At 31.6% G+C, this 25,011-nt stretch overlaps 4 protein-coding genes across 7 annotated transcripts; 2 read left to right on the forward strand and 2 right to left on the reverse strand.

Annotated features, from left to right (window-relative positions):
* Positions 1 to 3,211: 3,211 nt before the first annotated feature.
* On the forward strand, positions 3,212 to 7,915 carry LOC110995090 (tRNA (adenine(37)-N6)-methyltransferase). 2 transcript variants are annotated; one of them, XM_022262079.2, is made up of 6 exons: positions 3,212 to 3,368; positions 3,644 to 3,741; positions 3,883 to 4,105; positions 6,575 to 6,732; positions 6,917 to 7,100; positions 7,363 to 7,915. In XM_022262079.2, the coding sequence occupies exons 1-6, from the start codon at positions 3,301 to 3,303 to the stop codon at positions 7,868 to 7,870; spliced, it is 1,239 nt and encodes a 412-aa protein (XP_022117771.2). In that variant the 5' UTR covers positions 3,212 to 3,300; the 3' UTR covers positions 7,871 to 7,915. The 2 variants fall into 2 exon arrangements, with proteins under 2 accessions (XP_022117771.2, XP_022117770.2); XM_022262078.2 differs by having other exon boundaries at positions 3,213 to 3,368; positions 3,880 to 4,105.
* LOC110995089 lies at positions 7,909 to 12,070 on the reverse strand. Of its 2 annotated transcripts, none has more exons than XM_022262075.2 (2): positions 11,961 to 12,070; positions 7,909 to 11,385 (listed from the first exon to the last, which is right to left on the reverse strand). In XM_022262075.2, exon 2 carries the CDS (start codon positions 11,357 to 11,359, stop codon positions 8,138 to 8,140), a length of 3,222 nt encoding a protein of 1,073 aa, XP_022117767.2. In that variant the 5' UTR covers positions 11,360 to 11,385; positions 11,961 to 12,070; the 3' UTR covers positions 7,909 to 8,137. The 2 variants fall into 2 exon arrangements, with proteins under 2 accessions (XP_022117767.2, XP_022117768.2); XM_022262076.2 differs by having other exon boundaries at positions 11,965 to 12,063.
* Positions 12,071 to 14,217: 2,147 nt separating this feature from the next.
* Positions 14,218 to 15,978, forward strand: LOC110995133 (proteasome subunit alpha type-5). Its single transcript, XM_022262145.2, has 5 exons — positions 14,218 to 14,361; positions 14,432 to 14,688; positions 14,764 to 14,942; positions 15,037 to 15,149; positions 15,376 to 15,978. Exons 2-5 carry the CDS (start codon positions 14,432 to 14,434, stop codon positions 15,556 to 15,558), a joined length of 732 nt encoding a protein of 243 aa, XP_022117837.2. The 5' UTR covers positions 14,218 to 14,361; the 3' UTR covers positions 15,559 to 15,978.
* Positions 15,979 to 17,089: 1,111 nt separating this feature from the next.
* On the reverse strand, positions 17,090 to 23,303 carry LOC110995134 (juvenile hormone epoxide hydrolase). 2 transcript variants are annotated; one of them, XM_022262147.2, is made up of 9 exons: positions 23,094 to 23,303; positions 22,561 to 22,740; positions 22,015 to 22,260; positions 21,641 to 21,784; positions 20,918 to 21,134; positions 20,621 to 20,752; positions 20,087 to 20,321; positions 18,561 to 18,770; positions 17,090 to 18,027 (listed from the first exon to the last, which is right to left on the reverse strand). In XM_022262147.2, the coding sequence occupies exons 1-9, from the start codon at positions 23,124 to 23,126 to the stop codon at positions 17,511 to 17,513; spliced, it is 1,914 nt and encodes a 637-aa protein (XP_022117839.2). In that variant the 5' UTR covers positions 23,127 to 23,303; the 3' UTR covers positions 17,090 to 17,510. The 2 variants fall into 2 exon arrangements, with proteins under 2 accessions (XP_022117839.2, XP_022117838.2); XM_022262146.2 differs by having other exon boundaries at positions 17,093 to 18,027; positions 23,073 to 23,303.
* Between the last annotated feature and the right edge of the window lie 1,708 nt (positions 23,304 to 25,011).

Here is a 25,011-nt window from a genome sequence, read left to right on the forward strand (position 1 = left end):
GGAGCAGATATAGAATCAAGTAGAGAGGAGCATGTGGTATGTAATACTTGCTTAAAAGGTAAGCAAACAAGGCAACCATTCAAACATGCTGGCACAAGGGCTTCCGCCCTCCTGGAGTTGGTGCATTCAGATGTATGTGGGCCAATGGAGGAAAAGTCTCTCGGTGGTGCCAGATATTATGTCACTTTTGTCGACGATTGGTCTAGAAAGGTATTTGTTTACTTTATCAGCTCTAAATCACAAGTACTCGAAAAGTTTAAAGATTTTAAGCTACTAGTAGAGAATCAATTAAATGCTAAAATTAAAACACTAAGATCTGACAATGGAAAGGAGTATGTCAATGAAGCATTTGATAAGGTTTGTAGGGATTCTGGTATCAAACGTCAACTCACTATACCCTATACCCCCGAACAGAACGGCATGAGTGAGAGGATGAACCGAACTTTAACAGAACGTGCTAAATGTATGCTTATTAATTCTGGCCTACCTAAGAAGTTTTGGGCTGAGGCAGTAGCCACCGCTGCATATGTTATCAATCGCTCACCAACAAAGTCTTTACAATATAAAACTCCTGAGGAATTATGGTCCGGCATTAAACCTAATATCAGTAACATTAAAGTGTTTGGTTGCAGAGCTATGATGCATGTGCCAAAGGAGAAGAGGTTAAAATGGGACTGTAAGTCAAAAGAGCTTATATTTGTAGGTTATTGTTTAGAGTCCAAGGGTTATAGATTGTTTGACAAAACTGAAGGAAAAGTAATGAGAAGCAGAGATGTAATCTTCCTAGAAGAAAGTGTAAATAAAGATTTTGCTTTTCTACCACTTACTGAATCGCAAGTAGTTATAAATGAAGATAATTTAGATGATACTACTGACATGACTTTAAAGGAAATTGATAGTGCAGTCTGTGCAAGTGATGATGATTATGTCCCGGAGCATTCTATATCCAGGAGTGAATCACCTATAAACAGAATTAATTTAAGGCCTAGAAAACACAGAGCTATGCCTAGCTTCCTCTGTCAGAATGAAATTGAGAAATCTATTGAGCCAGATCCTGAAACATTGGAATGCTGTTAAGAGGTTATTTCGATACTTACAAGGTACAAAGTATCTACAGCTTGTATACAAAAGTAATGTTGATGAAGAAATCACTGGATACTCAGACTCTGATTGGGCTTCCTGTACTGAAGACAGAAAATCATGTACTGGATACATTTTTAATTTCCAGGGTGCAGCGATATCTTGGAATTCAAAAAGGCAGCAAACTGTTGCCTTATCTACTACTGAGGCAGAGTATATGGCGCTCTCAGCTGCTACTCAAGAAGCTATGTGGCTGAGACAGTTGCACTGTGAACTGTGGCCTTCTTTAAAGGTTACACCTATTACTTTGTACTGTGATAATCAAAGTGCTATTAAACTTACAGGTACTTACAGTTATCATGCTAGGAGTAAACACATTGATGTTCGTCACCACTATCTGAGGAACAAAGTTGAATGTGGTGATGTCAAGATTGAATATGTGGGCACTGATTCGATGGTTGCTGACTGCCTCACCAAAGCCCTACCGAAGCCCAAACACCAGCACTTCCTCATCGCTATGGGTTTGCGTTCAAGGGAGGATGTTAAACTGAACGCATCCACTTAATATTATGTAGTTTGTATCAGTCAATGTAATCTGTATCTGTCAATGTTGTCTGTTATAATAAATATATCGCCCCTGTCTGTTCCAAGATATTGAGCGGTTCGTACCATTGTCTAACTCAGCTGTTTTATTTATTTCTCTTTACTAAATTCCTACTCTAAAATAGTTTGTAACAATACTCAAGATAAGGTTCAATGCGTATTAAAACAATCATTTTAAAATATGAATCGTAGCCACCAGCAAATACTATGTAATACGATTGGTACATATTATTATTTGTTACATATATTACTTCCATCACAAAGTATGAGTAATAATAATATTATAACTTCCGTATAAGGATATGTTTTATGATAGTTTTAGCAAAATTATGGCAATTTTATTAAATCCTCTGATTAACTTATCCAATTTCCAATATACGGTCAGATGCGGTAAACAATAAATTAAAGTAGCCATGTCGAGGTATAAATTATTGGATAAAATAAATTCAGACAGCAACAAGTCACCGTATGCTGAGTTATCCTATCAGCAGTAATTCACAGTAAATGGTTATTCCATGCAAATCTTCGATTGGTAATTAGTGAATGTGTCCCGCAATGCTGGATTGATAAGATCATCAAGCTGTAACCCGTTCTTTACATAAATCAATCATTAAAGTCCTTGTCGAGTATCGTCGTGTACGTTTTGCCTAGCAAACGACTTCCCTTACTTCACAAAAATGGAACAAAGTAGTTATGAAAAGTGAATATCAGTCAAAAAATATATGATTAAAAGTTTAATAATAAAAAAGGTTTGAAAGTACTACTTTCGAATAGAATTTACGATAATTTGTATGTGGAATGGTCTGAACTAATAAAAGTCATAAATACAAAATGTCATCTTACAGAATACGTATTATTAATTTAATTTAAAATAAGATCTACCCAAAACGATAATTAATAATTACAAAAGTGAAGTTCAAAAAAATCTTGTCATCGTCTTGTCTCTTGTGAGTCTCCTACCTACGATACGACTTAGCGATAGGTCTTAAGCCTCATATTTCACTTAGCTCCAAGTTATTCCAGCTCTCTACAATATCTCATCTGCAATTTGCTTGGGACGGCCACGCTCCAGACTTGAAGTCGGTGTGATGTCTTTAGTGACATAGAGCAGCACAGAATCGACGTTGGATCCGAATATTTTAAGTTTGATTCGATACGTTAACATCCGTGACTGCCATACATTATAGCCTGAAGTTGTGCGAAGGTTGCTCGGGCCTTGGCAATGCGTGAAGAAATGTCTTCTTCTATACTTCCCGTTTCAGACATAAACAATTATATAATATCAGTACCGAGATAAACAAATTTATGAACGCATTATACATCCTCTACACCCAATGGGGTGCGGTTCTCAGCTCCCCTCACCCCTGTTCTATAAAAAAAAGCCCTACCAGGAGGAGCGGCTTGACAACTTTCCCAGATTATAATGCCACATAATTTGACAGTTCATGCCTATCCGTGAACTGTCATATAAAGTAAACTTGACAATTGGCATTTTATATAACTACTATTGTTTCGATTATTTTTGTCTTCTATTTTTAAAATGCTGTGGTAATCTTTCGTTTAACGATAAATAATTGGTTAGGTTTATACACGTTGAGTTGATTATTTTAAAGAAAAATGTCTGAAAGTCTTGAATACTATCAAAACCAAATTCTCTTGGCCAGAACAGAATTAAAAAATCTAAGGTAAGTTATTAATATTCTACTGTAATGGAATTTACTTTAGATTCAGATACCTGAGGCATCTGTCATTGAATTATAATAAGAGGTGGATTCTAATATTAGCTACAAAATTGGGGGGTCTTATCTTCAAATAACAAGTATAATATCTTATTTTATAACTTTCGTTTATGTCATTAAATAATAGCAATCATGACTACACTTTTAGAAGCTTCACATACACAATCATATTTTAAATATCTAGTATCAGAAATAAATCTATGCTTACTTTGAATTTACAGACAAAAGCTGACGGCACTTAAACATGAACACAGTAAAGAAATAAAAACTGTAAAAACTATGTTGAGTGGATTTCGATGTTCCAATTGTATAGAAGCAGGTATTCATTACTTTTATTTGTTCAAAACTTTTGTCTGCAAATGTTAGGATCTCCATGACAACTTAAATATATATAACTATATATATAACTTAATTATTATACTTAGTAATAAAATAAACAAAATATACTACATTTCAGCAGCAACATACATTTCTAATCAACAAAGCCAAGATACACCATCACCATCAGAAGACATCTCTTATTCTCCAATAGGATATATAGAAACAACCTTTGAGAATAAGCGTGCAGTACCTCGACAGCCCTCAGTTTTATCCAATGCTAAAGGTGTGGTTGTTATAAATACTGACACATTTAATAATCCTGAACATGCATTGAGTGGCTTAGAAGAATTTTCACATATGTGGTATGTTTTATGTTAATATAGTCTAAATAGGCTTTATAATTTTCTGGTGAACACCAGAGATGATGATAATGAATATACATTAGAATAAAATATATTTTATAACTACATTTATTATATAACTCCTAAATGCTATGTTTGTGATATATCTGGATTTTGTATATGCATATTTCTCTAATTAAAAATCTTAAAACAAGGTAATTGTTAGTGTGAAAGTAAGATATTGCAGATAAATTCACTCAAAATGTATGTCATATTTATTATTAGCCACATTTTATTTCTTAGATACTCATCCAATTTTGAGTTTTATGTTGGTGGCAGGTCACTGTAATAATATGCCTATAGGTGTTTTTTTTTTGTATGCTACAAAAACAAAAGTTCTACCCTAGGGTAATAGTTATGTTATGTTATATTAATATTTTTTATAAATACTAATATAACATTTTCTTTGTGTGTAATAAACACCAAATATATTTGTTGTCTAATGTCACTCAAGAATAAAGTAGCTTACTATCAAAGAAATTTCAATATCAGTTACTACATCCTAGAAACAAACTCACAAACTATATAATAATATATAAAAGAAAGTCGTGTTAGTTACACCACTTATAACTCAAGAACGAAAGAACAGATTTGAGTGAAAATTGGTATGGAGGTAGCTTAGAGCCAGGAGACGGACATAGGATACTTTTTATCCCGTTCGACAGCGTTCCCGTGGGACTTGACATGAAACGTCAGTCACTATAAAAAGTGGTATAACAAATAAGAATCAGACTTGGAATAATAAAACGCAAATGATAGCTATGTAATTGACGTATAATGACAGCTATGTAATGACGTATATATGACAATTTGATATTTGTAAGAAATCAATATTCAAAATATTTCTATTAAATAAATACGTTTAATTATTTTTACAATTTACAATTTAATTATAATGATAGTGCTATTGCCCATTCGTATAAACAGTGAAGAGAACTATAAAACTCGGTATTGTCGTATGTATACAGTTCATCCAAAGAATGATGAATGTTTCTATTTGTTGTTGTTGTCGAATGACGCATTTAATCGAGTATTGGAACGGGAACGTGAATATGATCACCAGGAATTAGATTTAGTAGTTCAAACGAATGTACCCCTGTTGAAATACCAACAAAAGGAAGTTTATGATACTTTAATGAAGGCAAACGATGATGAAAGTGGTGGTTTATATTTCCTAGATGCCCTTGGTGGAACTGGCAAGACATTCCTCATGTCATTAGTTTTAGCAACTGTTCGGGCGAGATCCAACATAGCGGTTGCAGTTGCTTCTTCTGAAATAGCAGCCACATTGTTAGAAGGATGCCGTACGGCTCATTCAGAATTAAAATTACCGTTAAATCTTCAAACTATTGGAGAACCAACGTGTAATATTGCAAAACACTCAGCAATGGCCAAAGTTTTAGCGGCATCGAAAATCATCATCTGGGACGAATGCACAATGGCGCATAAACGTGCATTGGAAGCACTTAACCGAACATTAAAAGATTTACGCAATGAATCGAGATGTTTTGGAGGAGCAATGATTTTACTGTCTGGCGATTTCCGCCAAATACTGCCAGTAATTCCAAGATCTACGGCTGTCGACGAAATAAACGCTTGCCTCAAATCGTCAAATCTATGGCGCTATGTGACGAAACTGCAGCTGACAACAAACATGAGAGTTACATTGCTTACTGATAAAAAAGAAGAAAAAGAATAAAGATGTAGATGACCTGAACTACATAATGGTATGCGTTTGGTGGTTAGAAAATTGAAGAACAATGTAATTTACGCTACGATAATGATAGGAAAATTCAAAGGTGAGGAAGTTCTTATTCCGAGGATCCCGATGATCCCAACCGATATGCCGTTTGAATTTAAAAGACTTCAATTTCCGATACGTCTTGCATTTGCCATGACCATCAACAAATCACAAGGCCAATCCTTAAAAGTTTGTGGTTTAAATCTAGAACATTCATGTTTTTCCCATGGTCAATTATACGTGGCATGTTCACGGGTCGGAAGACCATCAGCGTTGTTTGTTTTTGCGCCTGATAATAAAACAAAAAATGAAAAAATGTGTATCTCAAGGTACTTAAGTGAAGAGCAACCTATGTACTAAAATACAGAAATAATAATGAATGATTAATGTAGGTATTTAATTTTTTTGTATTTTTTCCAATAAAAAAACCCAAACTGCTTATTTATTGCCATTAAGGCGGAACAAAGTTCGCCGGGTCAGCTAGTATAATATAAAATGATGCAATTTTGGGGATGCTCTGTGAAATTTATGGAAGGAATGTTGAATTCCAATATATGACTCTGTTCTCTTTATTGTATTCCATGCAATAAGCATATATGTTATAAAATGTTTCCTGAAATACATACTGCTAAATGGTAATTTATTAAAAATTACCTTTGTGGGACTAACAATTGTATTGTATATTACAGGATACTATTCCACTTCCATTCAACTGCAAGTACAAGTCCGCCACCTAAAATCTCGCCACCACGTCTTGCTGGTGAGAAAAGGGGGGTATTTTCCACCAGGTCCCCACATAGGCCTTGCCCTATAGGTCTATCATTGGTCAAGATACATCATATTGAAGGTAGATATTACTTGTCTTGCCCACCCTACTGTGCATTACTTCATAAACCTGGTTCTCGAATCTGATATAGTAAAAAAGATTATGATTTGTTCCTAACAATTCCTATCTGTTGATGGCTACTTTGCTGGCACTAATATCTAAATTATACATGTGTTTTTGTGCTTATACTTTACGTATTTTTCAGGAAACAAAATTACTTTCCATGGTGTGGACATGATTAATGGCACACCAGTTCTTGATGTAAAACCATACATTCCACAATATGATTATCCAATACAAACATTTACATCCATCTCCTTGGACCGACCACCCACTGAAGGGACAAGTGATACTTTGGATTTAAATAATTTACAGATTAATAGTGTGAGGTAAATATAAAAATGTAAAATTATTATTTTTTTGGTAATTAAAAAAATAAATTCTGTATTTCTCTAGAATTCTAAAAGCCCTTAAATTATATCATAAACGTAATTGCATATAAGTAGGTTATTAATAAATGAAAGACTTTTTAAACAGATTTATTCAATTTTATTATTGATTTGTTATACCAAGTATTTCAGTACTTATATATTTATTTGACATTCTTAAAGTTTCAGTACATTTTACATTTATTAATTATTTAATTTCCAGACCCAGCCCCCGTGTCGAAAACCCCATAGGTGTTGATACTAATTCTCTTGATTCACCATTTGATGATGAAATACCCTCACCCATTCAAAGCATATCAGGTGCTGTTTCACCATTAAGCACAAATCAAATTGATCAATCTCCTGTACATAGGGGAAATCCAGATGGCCAAGAACGGTTCACTCCCCCTCAAAGGATCATGTACCTTGGTGATGGTATCAGAGTACCAAATTGGATAACAAATCCTCCATCTCAAACATATACTGTCCGATTCACAGATGAAGCGTTACAAAGACTTAATACATTGATTGGAGATAGGGCAGTGAGTTTTAAGACTAGTATTGAACATTTACTTTCAGATGATCCAAGGTCTTTGTATGTAAAAACTAAATACCCTGACCATGAATACAGCTGTGTCCTAGAAGATTTGTCTATAAGTTGTGTGTTTGATTCTAATACATCTGTGTGTACTATAGTAGCGGTAAGGAATGCTGAAGATTTGCAGAATTGAACATTTAAGTAAACTAGTGTTTTATAAATAAATTGATCTTTCATATAAGATTTGTTTTAAACATAATACTTACTAAATATTTATATTAGTTAATCAATTTAAAAAAGTTAAATAAATTTGACAAAAATGTATTATATAATAGGATAATATTTCAATTCCAGTATTCCCAATTAAGCTTTGGGAATGTTACTTATTGTTACTTATGAATAAGATGTTACAAATTAATCAAACCTAAATAATTATTTTAAGGAATAGACATCAAAGGCATTACTTTTTATAAAATAACATATGTTTTCCTGACCCAAAATCCCCAACAGTTTTTGTTGCAATAAATTCAATGTATCTGAATCGAGCATTCAGATCAATAGTTTTAGTTTTACTGCTGTGATTAAATCTTATAATTTCTGAGAGAGATGACCAGTCCTCATTATTAATAGAAAATTTATATTGCAGTTCAAGGAATGTACCATTACCTGCATCACCTCTTGGAAAATAATCAACTTTTGCAACATCATACACTTCATTTAAATCAAACTTTAGCCTCAATGGCTCAGATTTTGCTTGGCCTCTATCAGTCCAGTGTGTATGCCAGATCTTAGCTGAATTTGTATTAACTAAATTAAATACTTCCTGATTTGGTTGACATGGCAAATTGCAAGTTACCTTCACTCCTGGAATAATATGTTTAAATGGGTCCTCCCGCGTTTTTGCTTTGACTAATTCACTCCAATCCGATGCTTTATTGATTTTAACTGACCGAATTTTGAAAGCATGTTCTGTATCACTTCTAAATGAATCAAAAGTAAATTTTGTATCTGTAATATTTGTAAAAATTACATCATCTCTTAATACTTCATAATAGTCAATATGTTCAACTAAATCCCATTCCATAGTTATACTTGTTGGCGTTGTGTCATCATTATCTACTCTCAAACATGGAGTTTCTAGATTTGAATTGATTTCATCTATTTTGCCAAATATTTGTTTGAAATCCCCACATGAATAATCTCTAATTTTGACATTTATTTCAGTAGTTACAATATCTACCATTTCTATTTTTATCAGCAGAAACTTTTGGCCAATATTGCTAAATTCTTTTATGAATGGATTCAAAAAAAAGTTTTCTGTGAAACAAAAACAATTTACGCCCTTATTAAACATTTCTTCTGTGTGTACTTTTTCAATTGTTAAATTTTCTCCATTTAGAGCGATCTTCATATTGTTTACATTATTAGAGGACATTATTTGCAATATGGTTGTTCGTTTCTTTATCATACCATTATAGTCGCCATTGGTTTTTCCTATTTTTATTAACAAATCACCAACTGAATTTGATTTAGGGCCAATTACTGTAATTTCTGTGCTTGCATTTTGTCCTTCCAAATACTGTGTTGATATGCCATCGTCTTCATATGTTACATAACTGGATTTGCCATTAGGATAAATGGTATATATCCTGTTTTCTCTTTCTACCTCAGAAGGATTATTATTTGGATTCGTCATTGGAATAATTGACCCATCTTTGATAAATACTGGTATTTTCCATAATGGCGTGAGTATGTTGTTGTAAATTTTTCCACCTTGAAACCTCTTACCCGTAAAAAGATCTATCCATATCTCTCCATCCTTCGGTAGATATACACCATCACGTACTGATAAATCTCCGAGTTTTTTACTATTGTAAATGGGAGCGACAAGAATATTTGATCCCCACATAAACTGATATTTTGAGTCATTTGTATATGATGAATTTTCATTGGGGTATTCCAAAAACATAGCTCGTACCATGGGTAATCCCTGTGTTGCTTCATACGCTATTGAATAGTTATATGGCAAAAGCATTGTTTTAAACTTTAGGTATGCTCGATTAATAGATGTCGCTTCTTCGTCAAAACTAAAAGGAGTTTTAGGAACCCGACCCCAACCATCCATATTCAACTGAAGGGGTGTAAAGGACTTCCATTGGTAGTCTCGTACATTAACTTCCCTTAAATCTCCTCCATAAATACCATCCATATCAGAGCCTACAATCGGCATCCCAGATAGACCTGAACCAACATAAGTCGGTATATGAAATCGAATATATTCCCATTGCCCTCCAGTTTGGTCCCCACTCCAGATTCCTGAATGTCTTTGTGTCCCAGCCCAACCATCTACCATGATGATAAGTGGACGTCGTGTTGTATTCCTAACAAATATACGAGAGGCGTTCTCTACAGCGCTAAATGCAAACGAGTACCCGCTACCTATCCATGCAACATCACATTTGAGAGCAACTATGTTTGCTACACTGACTTCTTTAGCTAAATCTCTATCACCTTTTTTGGGATTGAGAAGATCAATAGGTTCCAAATTGGACTCAGTCCAAAGCGCAACCTCAACACTATTTATTGCTGCATAATCTGAGAATTTTTTCAAATTATCAATATCACCTTCTAAACTATCAGTTTGGCCATAACCAGACCCATAACCATCATTCGGTATAAACCAACCGAGAGGCATATCATGCCTCTTGTATCTGTCTACCATAGCTCGCGCTGAAAACTGATAGTTGTCTCTTTCACCATTAAGTGATTCCAAAATTCCTTGTTTACCATCCATGTCTTTAGGCTGATAACATTTATAATATTTTCCATCTTCAAACAAAATAGCGCCACGGGTGGTAGATGTAACCTCCACCCAATAATCTCGATTAAAAGCATTTAGATGTGCCTCGTAAAAGGCATACTCGGGCATCATTAGTGGATTTCCTGTTAGCTCATAATAATCTCTTAAAATGTCTCTAGGTTTGGAGTTGATAAAGAAATATGCATCAAAATCAATTCCTTTGTGACTTGTTTGTATGATTTCATTGGAATATGCTCCGAAATCATACAAACCGGGTTGCCAAGTGTTTCTTAGGATACCGTAACCACGCGTAGACCAATAGAAAGGGCACGGAGACGTTACTCCTCCATCGACCCAATTATTAGTATTAACAATATCAATTACTTCTTCTTTATGAGTGAAACGACCGTTCTGCATACCTCCTCCAAAGAAATACTCACCAGGGCTTTGTATTATTGTTTGTGTACAACTATGATCCTCGTACGATAAAGAATTGAATTCATTAAAAACATCTTTACTTTTCCGAGAGTCGTGTATTGCCATTGTTCCCCTTATCTTATCGAAAATAATATTTAAATCTTCGGTTTCTACAATATAATGTGTTTTTGCATCCTGTAATGTCGAGTTTTTAAATGCGTCATACCCGTAGCTGTCCTCATTCTTTTCAATAATATTTGCTTTGTCGTCTGGGTTATGAGGTTTTGGATAATCTAAGAACTCTCCGGTGGGCGACATATAAAACCGAAACACGTGATCATTAAGAATATGCAACCGGCCACATTCTCCAGATGAATACTTTAAAGAATAAAATTTGTTCTGTTTTTCTATATTATCAATACCTTGTATTGTTTTAGGTAAGTCACCTCCACTCGTGCCCGCCATATTATTTTGAATATTTGTTGATATAACTGTAAAATATTTTTTTAACAATTAGCAGTTAAACATGTAAAAGTCAAAAAGCAAAAAAATACCCCTAGATATCTATAGCGTCAAAAGCATTTTTTTACATTGTTCACATATATTATTTTTTTAGAATTTATATTAGAATTTTGTTTGTTTTTCTCAACCTAACAACTAACTAAAAAAACTAAACATTTTTTTTGCTTAAACAGCTGAATATTCTATCAGTATAAAATAGCCAATTATTTAAAAAAAAATCAATTGGCAAAAATTATGTAGATCCTATATAAAAAATATAAAAAAAAATTTAAATAATTTTATTTTCTATCAAGAATAATTGGTACATTCTGCACCTATTCGTTTTTAAAGTTGCAACCCTATCTAAGACTAATACTACTACTTTAAATTTTGTATGTTTGTAACAAATGAACTTAAAACTACTAGACCGATTTAAAAAAATTCTATAGAACTCTATTTCTATATTATATTTTTAAAATAAATGCCCAGCCAGGACAGGCCTTAATTACTATATAATATCATTACTTAGGTTAAGATAGTTTTGGAGAAAATCTACTTAACTTACCTACTTAATAAATTCAGGCGACACACGTAAAACCAAGACCAATGAACGTCTTAAACCGACACTCAATACGTAATATATGCTGTCAATGAAGCGTGTCTACTTTTATTATACCTAGTGTTGTACAATGTACATAATATGTTAGACGTACCATAATCACAGTCTATGGACACATACGTTACAAAAGCCATACAGATCGTTGCACATGAGATTGGTTTTTTATTGGTTAGCCAAGGTCATGACGTTGCAAATAAATTGAGACAGGCATTGAAGTATGCAACACATTAAAATCAGTTGTGAGATGAGTGTGTTGTTGTTTAAAAATTTCTTTGCAAATTCCAATCCTTGCAGTCTACCGATTTTTATCTCTCTAGAACGTACTAGACATCGTATCTCTACTATATTTTGTTCTTGTGATATGTACTTGCAGGCACTCACTAGATTTATGAATGTGATACACTATAGTCAAGATTTTTTTTATAATTATATAGAGCACGTATAACTTAAATAGAAAATACATTTTTTAAAAGGAAAAAAGATTTAATCTGGCATTCAGCGGTTCGTTATCTATTTTACTAAAAACTTTCTATCACTAGAAGTTCAATATACTGTTAAAGCGGGCATAAATGTATTATCTGTGTCCTCTTTTTTCATTGTTCTTATAATTGTTATTGTAAAAACTAATTAGGGTGGCCTAAATTTAATGCGTCACAATTTAAAAATTTAAAATATTCTATGTATTTATTTACCTACTTAATACTTATAAAGTATTTGTACATTCTCATTATCGATTAGAAAAGAGAGATTAAATGAAGTGTATTTTTTTATATTTTTAATATGAAAATTATAGAACTAAGGTTGTATTATACAGACATTAATATAGTATATATATATATATATATATATATATTATATATATATATATTAATATGTACATAAGTACTTACTTTACTGTTATTTTACTGGTGGTCAATACTATATGAATTCACAAGGAAAAAAATTAACTTAAATTATAGAAAATGTATAAAATTATAATTTGCGACCAAGTTAACATCAACATTTAATAATAATTAACATTTTTTACATTATTAAACTAAATTTTTTTTTATTAAAAGTACACTTTGTAAACAAGCATATTACAAATTAGATAGTCCGAGATCCCACTGCAGGATTGGTGCGTTCATCGAGTTTTTGTTTAAAACCAAATTTTTATGTTTATTTATAATTAGGAGAATATATTATATTCTCTAGGTTGCCTATCATAATTTGGCCGCCAATATTTTTAATTAAATTATTTTGAATTGATTTTTGGTAAAAGATTACGTTCATTTAATTTTTAAATGAATTAATATGAAGATTCTAAAAAATCACGGTTGCCGTTGCGCACATGGCCGCACCTCTTTGCAGCCAAGTGTAAACAGGTATGATTTCGATATATTTATACGTTTATAACGGATATCTATTAATTATATGTCAAATTGAAGCTAATTTTTTTCTATTAATTTTCATATAAGGGTGCCTAATTATATCTGGCCGCAAATAAGGGTTGCTGGCGGTTAAAGATGATAAATATTTGAGGTAGAGTGAAAGAGAGTTAGCGCGTAACGCGTTTGTCACCAACCCGGCAGTGGGATCTCGGACCAAGAGGATTATATTCAAGATAATAGTGCTTCGAATCATGCTGGTCCTGCTCCATAGTACAATCATAGCCTTGACAAAATCAATTGCTTGCGGATCTAATTTTACATATACATATTTGTTATTTTTTGTTGTATAAAACTACAAATGTATTATTTTATGTTTATCTCACATGCTGTTTTATTGTTTTTTTATTACTGTTTAATGTATATTATTCTATGGTTTCGATATTTGTAAATATATGAGGAACATATTGTATACTAACCATACAATAATAATAGACCAGTATAGTAATTTTATTCTGGGAGTACATTGTCTTAACATATAATTATTTAACTACAGTTTACAATTATTGTAAGTTTTATTTTAAAAGAGTAAGTGTTGAGATTCTTGCCCATTCTTCTCTACACGAAACTACCTTTTGGAAGGGGCAACTAGAATCAATTTATATCTTATTTATCGTTCTAAAGTGCCATTTGGAAATTGGAATTTTGAAATAAATTATTTGACTGATTGATTGAATTAATTTTTACCTAATAAATTATTACCAGGAATAAAATTGTCTGTGTAAAAGACTTTGTCATTTGTTGGCTGTACTCTGTAGTTGGTAGCTGTCAGTTGTCTATATCAACTTGATCAATCGCTAGTTTTGCATTTTTGTTTGTCATTCCCGTGAATAGAACACTTGAAAGTTTATGAGTCGCTGACGAAAAAGTAAAAGGCCTAAATCAAAAGTCTTCTAACATAATATAAAAACTAAACCAATGTAAGTACATATTTTTACCTCCAAAATGAATATATTATAACTTTATTAACCTGAAAATACCGTTTTGCAGATGTTTCTAACGCGTTCAGAATACGACCGCGGTGTTAATACCTTCAGCCCTGAAGGTAGGCTGTTCCAAGTTGAATATGCTATAGAAGCAATTAAGTTGGGTTCCACTGCAATCGGCATTTGTACGTCTGAGGGTGTAGTATTGGCGGTTGAAAAAAGAATCACATCACCTTTGATGGAGCCGACAACAATTGAAAAGATCGTTGAAGTAGACCGGCATATCGCATGTGCTGTTTCCGGGCTTATGGCGGATTCAAGGTAATATAAAAGTAAAACCTTACATTCCTTGTTATTTGCTTTCAATTTACTTAGATTTTTTTTTTATTGTTTTAGAACATTAATTGAACGAGCTCGCGTAGAATGCCAGAACCATTGGTTTGTATACAATGAAAGGATGAGTGTTGAGTCCTGTGCTCAAGCTGTTTCCAACCTGGCTATTCAATTTGGAGATAGTGATGATGATAGTGGTACAGCCATGTCTCGACCATTTGGTGTAGCTGTTATGTTTGCAGGTATTTAAAGCAACATTCATTTTCAATAATATAATGTTCTTAATGAAAGGAAGAATTTTCCTAAAAAACTCACTAACGCCGATATTTGTTATAGGCATTGATGAGAAAGGACCACAATTATTCCATATGGATCCAAGTGGTACATTTGTGCAGTATGATGCTAAGGCAATCGGCTCAGGAAGTGAAGGAGCTCAGCAGAGTTTAAAGGTTATTTTATGTTTCAAATATTTTATCAGTGGACTACCATAACCTCTCATAAAGAATGTCAAATTAATATCAAATTCAGATATTTTATTTTAAACTACTAGTTTTTCAGTATTTATAATAATAATAATAGTATATTTTATTTATTTACTTATTTACAGTGATATTACTTTATTTCAAGTAAGATAGCTAATTATCTTATAAATATATTATCCTTTTATGTTTGTAGGAGGTGTACCACAAGTCCATGACACTTAAGGAGGCAATTAAGTCTGCGTTGACAATTCTAAAGCAAGTAATGGAAGAGAAATTGTCAGAAAGTAATGTGGAGGTTGTCACTATGACTCCAGGGTCAATGTTCCACATGTTCTCCAGGGAACAACTGGCTGAGGTTATTAAGGATATACCTTAAGTAGAATAGATGAGTGGTTGAGTTTATTAATAAATTTTAGAGAAAAATTGTGCAAAAGGGATAAACTAGATTGGCCTATTTATATAACTTGAGATTGCAGTAACAAGTAAAAAAAAGCTGTCTGCTCTACTTGGCACTATTTTTCTTCAAAGCTTTCCTCCTTTTATTGCTAAGTGCTCAACTTTGAATCTTATTAAAATTATTACCAATAAACTCAACTACATTAAGTCTAGTTGATAAGTTGTATAGCAAAGTAATATTTTGAATTAATAATTTTTCAGTATTTTACATTTTGGAACTTTATGTATCACAGTGGTATCATAGAAAGGTAGAATGTATTTTATTATAGCTTGTTTTTGCTGTATTTATTTTGTCTCACATTTAGGAAAATCATTGATTAAAAATATTATTTTGGGTGGTTTCAAGAACATGATTAAATGTGTTTTTAAATAAAGAAAATATATTTCATTTGTTGTGTATTTATTTATATTATGTAGTGTATAAATCTGAGTATGTAAGATTATTTTTATTACCCAGACCCATAAATATTGGTACACCATGTATACAAATCTATAAAATATATTTAAACATAGTTCAGTAACAATTTAAGTAGTATTTCATCCAATGGAATTAGCAAGAAGACAGGTAAGAGAGGACTATTATTATATTTCACTAATAATTAATTTTGTTCAATACAAATTAATCTTATAGATTTTGGATGTCATTTCATTTGATGCTATCAATGTTTATTTGCTTCAGGGGACATGAACTAGTGATAAAAAATGTCTAAATAATTAATAACACAGGATGGGATAGGGATTAATTTTCGGTTCCATATGTAATTTTTACTTCACTGCCCATACAATATTTAAAGACTACAGTTTATAGGTATAAAGTATTATTTTGTTTTGAATCCAGAACAGAGGTTTGAATGAGGCTGTTATTGATGAGCACCCAAAACAAATTGTATCGATTCAGTAGATGGTCATTATAAATAAAAATAATTATAGATGATTGCTGCAAATCCTGATCTCCAATGGAGTGAGTCAAGTTCTAGAAATACTTTGCAAGACTTCTCCCGCCTAAGACTTTCAGGGCAAACTGTTTAAATTTGCTTCAAACTACACTTTTATTTTTAACTTTTCAATAAAGATACATTTCTGACGTTAATATTTAGTTATTTCTATGTGAATTCCCCCTAACAATGCAATAATAAACAGTTTATTATATCAAATTAAATAGGATTAACTATATCATAGTTTCTTTTTAACTTTGACCTATGCCACATGAGTTGTATTAAATAATTTATAATGCACTGTTATAGAATTAAAATAAAGTTAGAGTAAATAAAACCAAAAATAATCAGTTACAAAAAACAGGCCTATTTTTCCCACTGTGGAAATTGCTTGTAATTTTGCAGAAATTTATAACATGAATTTGGGTAGGTCTACAACATTCATGGACAGTTAATATAGAAATGACTAAAACATTTAAAATGTATTTATATATATTAATAAAAAGTTGAGCACAGTTTTAACAATAGTAACTTATATTTAAAATATGCATTTATACAAAAAGTATAAATTCAACAAAACATGAGAATACATAATTTATATATTTGTATCATATTTTGGTTGTAACAAAATAGTTAAATTTTTAAACACTTTATTTCAACAATGAACAAGTACAAAATTGGAGTAGTAGAGTAGAAAAATTAATTATAAGTTTTTTTGATATTTGACATACTAAAATCAAATCAATCAGCTGTCTTTTTACTTTTGTAAAAATCCGATACTTTTTTATTAGACATTTTCTCATTTAATTAAAATTGGGGGCAAATCCTATCCTGCCTATAATTGGGCTTTGTCAAATTACTATGATATTTATTTCATCAATGTATTTTTAATATATGGCAATTGGTTAAGTATGTATATCACTAATAAACTATACAGTTACCAATATTTAGCCAAATACGGTTCTAAATCAATGGGATCCACATTAGGCCCAAACCGTTCAACTGGGACCCCATTCTTATCAACTATAAACTTAGAGAAGTTCCATTTAATGAAATCTCCTAATGTACCACTTCGAACCCTTTTCAAAAACTTCCACAAGGGATGAGCATTGTCACCATTCACTTCGATTTTTGCGAAGACATCAAATTCAACATTTCTTTTATTAATAAATTTAATTATATCTTGCTCTGAACCTGGCTCTTGGCTATTAAATTGATTGCAGGGAAACGCTAAAATTCGGAAATCCCTGCTTTTGGAATATTTGTCGTATAATTCGTTTAATTGATCGTAATTTTTGTCGGTTAACCCGCATTGTGAGGCTACGTTCACTATTAAGAGGACATATCCCTTATATTTTTCAAGTTTTATATTTCTGCCATATATGTCCGTGACGGTGAATTCGTGAACTGATGTGGCTTTTATTGGTTCTGGTTGAGGGTTTTGATTCATTTTGCTGAAAAGATAGAAATGAGATCATTAAAAGTTTATACACAACGGACAAAGGAGGTTTGTTGGGGCGGCTAAGACTGATGTTTATACAGGTTCCTATACTAAACTAGAATTTGACCGATGTAAAACAACACGGTAAGATTTAAAGTATACTGTTCTCTGGGTGGGAGTTCACCAGTACCAGCTCCTTCGACTTGACGGTATTCATCGTCAAGCGATAACCAAGATTTCGTCAACATCGGGGTCTCTGCATCTACCACCACGTTTACTATTGAACGGACATAGGAGTTGTTCAGATTAGCGCCTAAAGCTAAAATTCATCAGCGGACGTCTAGGCAGAATACGTATATATATGGAACCAGCTGGCCACTGAAGTATTTCCAAGCCAATTCGACTCTTAAAAGGCCTGCAGCGCACTAGCCAGCCTTTTAGCAATGTGTGTGTCACCGGGCTGTGGTATCACTAACATCAGAGCCTTCTGCCCGTTTGCCACATTTAAAAAAAATATGACCATTTAAGTATATAAAAAATACTTACTTAACACCCCAAAATTCCCTAAAAGTAATAATAGCTTGCAACACATCTTTGGCCAGGATTTTAGGCGACTCAAACGCGGCGAAATGACCTCCTCCATCCACTATTGTTGTATGTAAGTAGTTCTTATATTTAAGCTTTAGAACTATGTCGGGTTGAGTGAAAATTTCGTGCTTAAATTTTATACCCCAAGTTGGAGTGCTTGTTGGTATCCTGAAAATACCGTAATATATTAAATTATAAATAATATTGTTAAAGTGAATAATGTTTGTATAATATACCCTATTAGTATATAAAACACCTGCTAATATTTAGGATCAATTGACATTAATTGATGTTATTTACAAAACGTCATAAGATAAAAGATAAAGCAAAATGACAGCATTTCGACAGTTGTGATTGGTCAACAGCACCAGTAGTTTACGCATCCGCTTCACTAACAAATCACATTTAAACGTAACTCGCCTTATTCCTCATATTTTACATTCTCACCATATTCTATATTTAAAATATTGGCCGTTATAGAATGACTGTCAAAGATATGCATAGCACTACTATTTTTGAAGTGAAACTTCTTTACGCACGCATGACTTGAGGAGTAAGCTGGCGAACGCGTGACGTAAGCGTTACGAAAAGTGTGATCGGGCAAGGCGAACGGAAGTTGAGTGGGGGATATAAGCAAGAGACAGCAGTGCGCGAGCACATTTTCTTACTCTCTTCCTCTCTTAGCCAAATACGTTCCGTATATCTAACAAACTTATGTTTTTTTATAAGCCTATTGTCTCGATTTTACAATCAACCACAGTAATTACTAATGGATCCAATAATTTTAAAAAAATGTGTGTGTGTACCAGAGTACACAGGTAAGAAGTGAAACTTCTTTACGACATCATTTTTCTACTATTTGCAACTTCACGAAAATGGGGTAGATACGGCTTAAGCCTTAAGAAAAACAATTTTTTCAGTCATATTAATTCATAATTACAAATTTTAACAGATTTATATATAGAATATTAAAATCATGCGTGTTGAATTTATAAAACGAAATGTATAACCACTCTCACTTTTCTTGTAAATTCACTTAAATTTGAACAAGTCTTTTTATTTTATCAATTTCAATAATATATAGTTATTCTTATTTCAAACCTAAACCCAAAACTAATATATATTTGTTATTATTATCATATACATATCACATACGTCGATAAAGAAGTTTCACTTCAATAATGAATAAAAATAAATTTAGATATTTGTAGAAAATTAATATATGTATTTGTACATACATATATATATATATTGTACGCACACACATACATAAATATATACAAATGGAGCGAAAGAAGTTTCATTTCAGTCGTGTGGTCACAAGCACACTCGTTTTTTGTCATCTTTACATACTGCATTAGTATAAATTTACTTATACAGTCTTTGATAAATTTTAAAAATAAAATTAAGTTTAAATATAGAACTGAAATTTAAAAAAAATATATAGAGCTTCTATTGAAAGTGTGGGTAGGACAAATACTTACATATCCATCCCATATGCTAATTGTTTCTTACTAAAGGCCTCTGCATACAGTCGTATCGACGTCGTAATGGAATTACTAACCCAATACACCATTACATTATCCAGTAGATGTGTCAACATATAGTTTGACAAAAGGTTTCCATCACTTGCTTTTCTATTATTAGGGTCTGTCCATGTCGAGAATTTCTCTAGAATATAAGCTGCCAAACCCGCTGGAGAGTCCGTTAGGGCTATGCCTGAAATAAAAAATGTTTTGGCGGTTTAAAAGGTGAATGTCTTCACAGATGACCACTACACTGACCGTACTTGCTGTATTGTATAGTACTTGAAAAAATCTTTTTTTTTAACAAATAAAAAGATTTTATTTTATTTAACAAAATGTAAATATTTTGGGCATATTCAAAACCTTTCATGAATTTTCTAACTAATAAATTTTTGCTCATGTTGGCAGACTGAAATAATGTAATGTTGTATGGCATGTCTGACATAGACAAGTCTATTGTGAAGTTCTATGATCAGAAAAACTTTGTCTCACCTATTGTATCCGGTTTGGTTGCATGCAGATGCATATAACCAGTTTCTTCTAATAAAAACGATATTTGTTTAGTGAGTGGGTAGATCCGGTCTTGTATTTCCGGTTCCACTATTAAACTTGGGAAAATTGAACCTAATAAAATATTATAAACAATTATTGTTGGTGTACTTGGATGGTATAAAATATATTTTTATAATATAAAAAAATCAAACATAATTAGTCACATGTTTTCTCTAATATAAGAATTGAAACAATAAGTAACCTTATATAGTTTATTAACTGCTAATATAATCATACCTAAAAGTGTATAAATAGTCCCCATAGGATGTCCGACAACTGGCATATTAGTATGGAAACCCAAGACTTTATCAGGAAACAGTGTTGCCATTATTGAACCGATTCCATGACCAAAATCCCCACCCTGTATATAGTATTTTTCATGCCCAATGTGTTCCATCAAATTTCGCATAACTACAGCCATTTCTAATGGACCCATGCCTGGTCGAGCAGGAGCCTGTAGACAATAGTAAAAAAATATATATATTAAGATCAAAATAACCTACATAAAATTGAATTATAAAATAAAAAACACTTAATAATAAAACCCGACCAAACTATACCTACTTGTTATAAATTATAAGCAAAACATTACAAGAAAACAATATTAAATCAATCCAGTTGCAGAGTATTATGTGAGCAATAATTGATTTCCATGATTAGCTAAGTGATGGTCAAATCGTCAAAAAAATTCTCCTCAAATACAAAATATTAATTGATTGTTTCAGTCATTTGGAAAATACACAAAATTTTAAAAAAATCAGTTAATTATTAACTAAATTTTCAAATCACAAGTTGCAAGCAAAATTGTTAACAAGAACATTAATAAAATAATTTAAAAAAAAATTATTAGAATCCAACACTAAGTTAATCAGATATCAAATTTAAGAGAGATTAGATTTAGTTCATATGAACTGGTAGAAAGCTAGATATCCTGATTAATAAAAAAGAATGAATCAAAACCTGTGAAAATCCAAAACCAGGTAAACTAGGTATTATAAGTTCCACTGCAAAATCATTTCCTGGTTTATAAGCCAATTCTGGTATGAGTTCATAGAACTCTCTAAAGGAACCGGGCCAGCCATGTAGAAGTAATAGAGGAACTATCTGCAGATGAAGTAAAAAGAAAATTACTAAAAATATTAATATGGTTTTAGTACTATTATTCAAATTTTATTATTTAATTCAATATAATTATAATTAAATACTTGAAATTTACTAAGAAAATACATAACATTCATTAAACAAAACTTTTTTATCATTTTCAAGCTTCAGAAGTCTGTATTAGAAATAGCAAAAAATGTTCTTTTCAGAACAATTAATATTAAAGAACTTACATCAACATCAAGTCCTACATTTGGCCTCACATGTACAAAATGTATATCAAGACCCTGGATATTAGTAACATATTGATCATATTTGTTTAAGAAATTTTGCCTGTCTGCAAAATTGTATTTATTTTGCCAATAGTCTAGAACTCGTGTAAGAAAATTGGAATTGAAACCATATGTACAACCTGTATCTTCTAGAGGTGGTTGGAATGGTCTTCTATGTAGAAGGAGGTTTCGCAACTCATTCACCATCTGTAAGTTATTAAATTATATGTTAAAAAGATTGTATGTATTGTAATTTTACTAAAGTCTAACACTGTAAAAAGAATGTAGGTCCAATTCCATTTTATAAAGTTTTATGCAATTTACCAGCTAGTCAGTTTTTTATTTAAACATGATTATGTAAATTGATACATTTATATACCAAATCCTTTGGTGTAGTAATTATGATAAACTTATTTAACAGAATGTTTATACAAGAATTTGTTGAACTATTTCATGCACACAAGATCTTTGTGATGATTATGATATAATATAATAATTATCACTTACCACCTCTGAAAATTCAACAGAATAGCTCCTGATAGTCTTATCAAGATTTGATTTCATAGGATATGGACCCCAATAAGCTTCTAGATTCACTTTAGGCATTTCAGGTGGAGTATTTATCAGGTAATAAACATAGTATGATACTCCAAGAGATAATAAAGATGTTATAAGCAAGGGAACAGCCTGAAATTACACACAGTAAACATTTTGAGATTTGTGGTTACGAGTAAAAAATACAGTTAATACTTTTTCTTGGTACATAAAGTAAATTAAAGACTTATAAATCATCGTACATTCCCCAACGTTACACTCTATCAATATAGGCTTCTTAAGTTTAATACATCGAATTTATTTGAGAATGGTATCAAGTGTTTTCAAGGGTTTTGAGTTCATTTGCTTAGTTATAAGATAAAGTAAAAACTAGAGAGTCCCCTCCAGTAAAGAGTTCCTCTTTATATTTATATGCTATAATCAATAATATATAATAATAATTGAAAACAGTCCCAAATTCATACCAAAGTTCTGTTTCGTTTTACCGGCACTTTTTGTCTTTTGTTCCTTTCTGCCATTGTTTTAGAAATAAGACCTTTAAATGTGACACGTTACTAAAATTAGATAAATTCTACCGAGTAGACACTTGTTGATACTCGACAATAAATTCTTATATTATATATTGTAATATTTAATTGATTGTTAGGAATTAGAATTTGGATTGCCGCCTTTGTGTAACCAACTCTAAAAAAATATTTCTCCTTATTTACATAGGAGTTATAACAAATAACTTAAAAAATTATATACTTGTCTTTTATAAAAACAACAATATAAATGAAAATAAACGTTCAAGCTTATAAAAAATATGTGCGTGTACTAGAGTGCATACGTGAGAACTAAGAAATGGAACTTTTTTATGACCTTCTTTTTCGTAAAATTATCTACTACAAAACTTTACAGAAATTGGTTAAATAAAGTTTAACAAAAGGCTTTTATTATCATAGTCATGAATACAAATAATACAATTAGTTCATTTTACTTTATTACTACTACGATTACTAGATTTTTTTGTTATCATTAGTATATATTATTGTAATTAATGACTTAGAATCTCTTCGAACCAACCGTGGTAGGAACCGTGACAAGAAAAAAATAGCGCGTAACCGAAAAATGTGACGGTAAATTTTGTTCCAACTCCGATCAAGAAGGTTTCACTTCAAAAGGTTATTTGTCCTGCTTGTATATAACTACGACAAACTTAATTTGATCCCTATAACCGCTCCAGTATACACATGGAAGATGATTTATATAAGTACTTCTTAAAATAAAGGTAAAAAGTAAATTTAAAACAGATGTACCTAAGATTTAAAACAAAAGTTCGAGGAAAATTTCAATTTTAAAAATTATGATTTTAAACGTACCCAATAGTTTTGTCGGAGTGTATATGTGGTATTTACTATAACATTTAATCTACATTACTTACTTTACAGTGAAACCACGTTAGAACATCTGTCAATAATACTAATTACTGCCTAAACTTAGGAAAAAGTCTTTGTATTGGCATCACTAGGGCGGAAATTCAGTGACGCCATCTTGGATTTTTTCCCCCAAATTTAGTTTTTAGGGAGAGGAAGTTATAGAAAAAGATATAATTTTTTTCCAAAAACTGCGGGATTATAAACAATTTATGTTAACCTTGAACCAAATCAATAAAATAAAGGCTTGGCTATAACAGTAATATCAAAAAGCTAATAATTTTCGATCCAAATGCTGTATTACTTGAATGGATTTTTGTTGCATATTTAAAATTACCTCTCAAACTCAGTATGTATACAAGAAACACTTTAGATATCTTTAATCGATATTTATGGATAGTTGCTTCTAGGGGAAACATTCTGTAGAAGCTGGCATCACGGCACAAACTTTGAACATTGACTTATCGCGAGCAACGACTGTATACTTGTCAACTTAAATTATTTTATTTACATTTTATTTTACGAGATAGTTAAATTAACTAAAACATCCGATATGAGGGACATCTAACGAAAGGAATTTACAATTACTGAGTGTAAAAAAATATTTTACTAATGTTACGCATCTTCTACATCCGCTCTAGTTTTTAGCTGGAACTAATTCCATGTCGTCAGAAAACCTTGTGCATTCTAAACCTAAATTCTTAATATCACTATCATAGAGTTGAAATTCATTGGCAACGCTTATAAATAATTCGTAGCAATTTGTGAAATCCATGTGTTTCGTAATGGTTATTGTTCTTATGCCTCTTCACTGGATTCTAAGATAATAATAATAATATTTATTTTATTTTTAACTTATAATGTACAAAAAAACTTTATACATTATAAGTTACAACTATTTATTAATGTATGTAAATAAGATTTTTTAAATTTACTTCAAAATATGTTTTGTATGTCTTAAGTATTACCCAAAAAAGCTTAATTAAAT

The sequence above is a fragment of the Pieris rapae genome, chromosome 7 (genome assembly GCF_905147795.1).
Source record: "Pieris rapae chromosome 7, ilPieRapa1.1, whole genome shotgun sequence".
NCBI lineage: Eukaryota > Metazoa > Arthropoda > Insecta > Lepidoptera > Pieridae > Pieris > Pieris rapae.

What these genes read in the sequence shown, in the direction of transcription:
- LOC110995133 (XM_022262145.2), top strand. Translation starts at nt 14,432, where the DNA reads ATGTTTCTAACGCGTTCAGAATACGACCGCGGTGTTAATACCTTCAGC. An exon ending in TGTAGCTGTTATGTTTGCAG is followed by an intron (nt 14,943 to 15,036) that starts GTATTTAAAGCA and finishes TATTTGTTATAG; the next exon opens with GCATTGATGAGAAAGGACCA. An exon ending in GAGCTCAGCAGAGTTTAAAG is followed by an intron (nt 15,150 to 15,375) that starts GTTATTTTATGT and finishes TTATGTTTGTAG; the next exon opens with GAGGTGTACCACAAGTCCAT.
- LOC110995090 (XM_022262078.2), top strand. Translation starts at nt 3,301, where the DNA reads ATGTCTGAAAGTCTTGAATACTATCAAAACCAAATTCTCTTGGCCAGA. An exon ending in CAAGATACATCATATTGAAG is followed by an intron (nt 6,733 to 6,916) that starts GTAGATATTACT and finishes CGTATTTTTCAG; the next exon opens with GAAACAAAATTACTTTCCAT. An exon ending in TTACAGATTAATAGTGTGAG is followed by an intron (nt 7,101 to 7,362) that starts GTAAATATAAAA and finishes TTTAATTTCCAG; the next exon opens with ACCCAGCCCCCGTGTCGAAA.
- LOC110995134 (XM_022262146.2), bottom strand. Translation starts at nt 23,126, where the DNA reads ATGGCAGAAAGGAACAAAAGACAAAAAGTGCCGGTAAAACGAAACAGA. An exon ending in CTGGTTTTGGATTTTCACAG is followed by an intron (nt 21,135 to 21,640) that starts GTTTTGATTCAT and finishes TATTGTCTACAG; the next exon opens with GCTCCTGCTCGACCAGGCAT. An exon ending in AACCAAACCGGATACAATAG is followed by an intron (nt 20,322 to 20,620) that starts GTGAGACAAAGT and finishes TTTTTATTTCAG; the next exon opens with GCATAGCCCTAACGGACTCT.
- LOC110995089 (XM_022262075.2), bottom strand. Translation starts at nt 11,359, where the DNA reads ATGGCGGGCACGAGTGGAGGTGACTTACCTAAAACAATACAAGGTATT.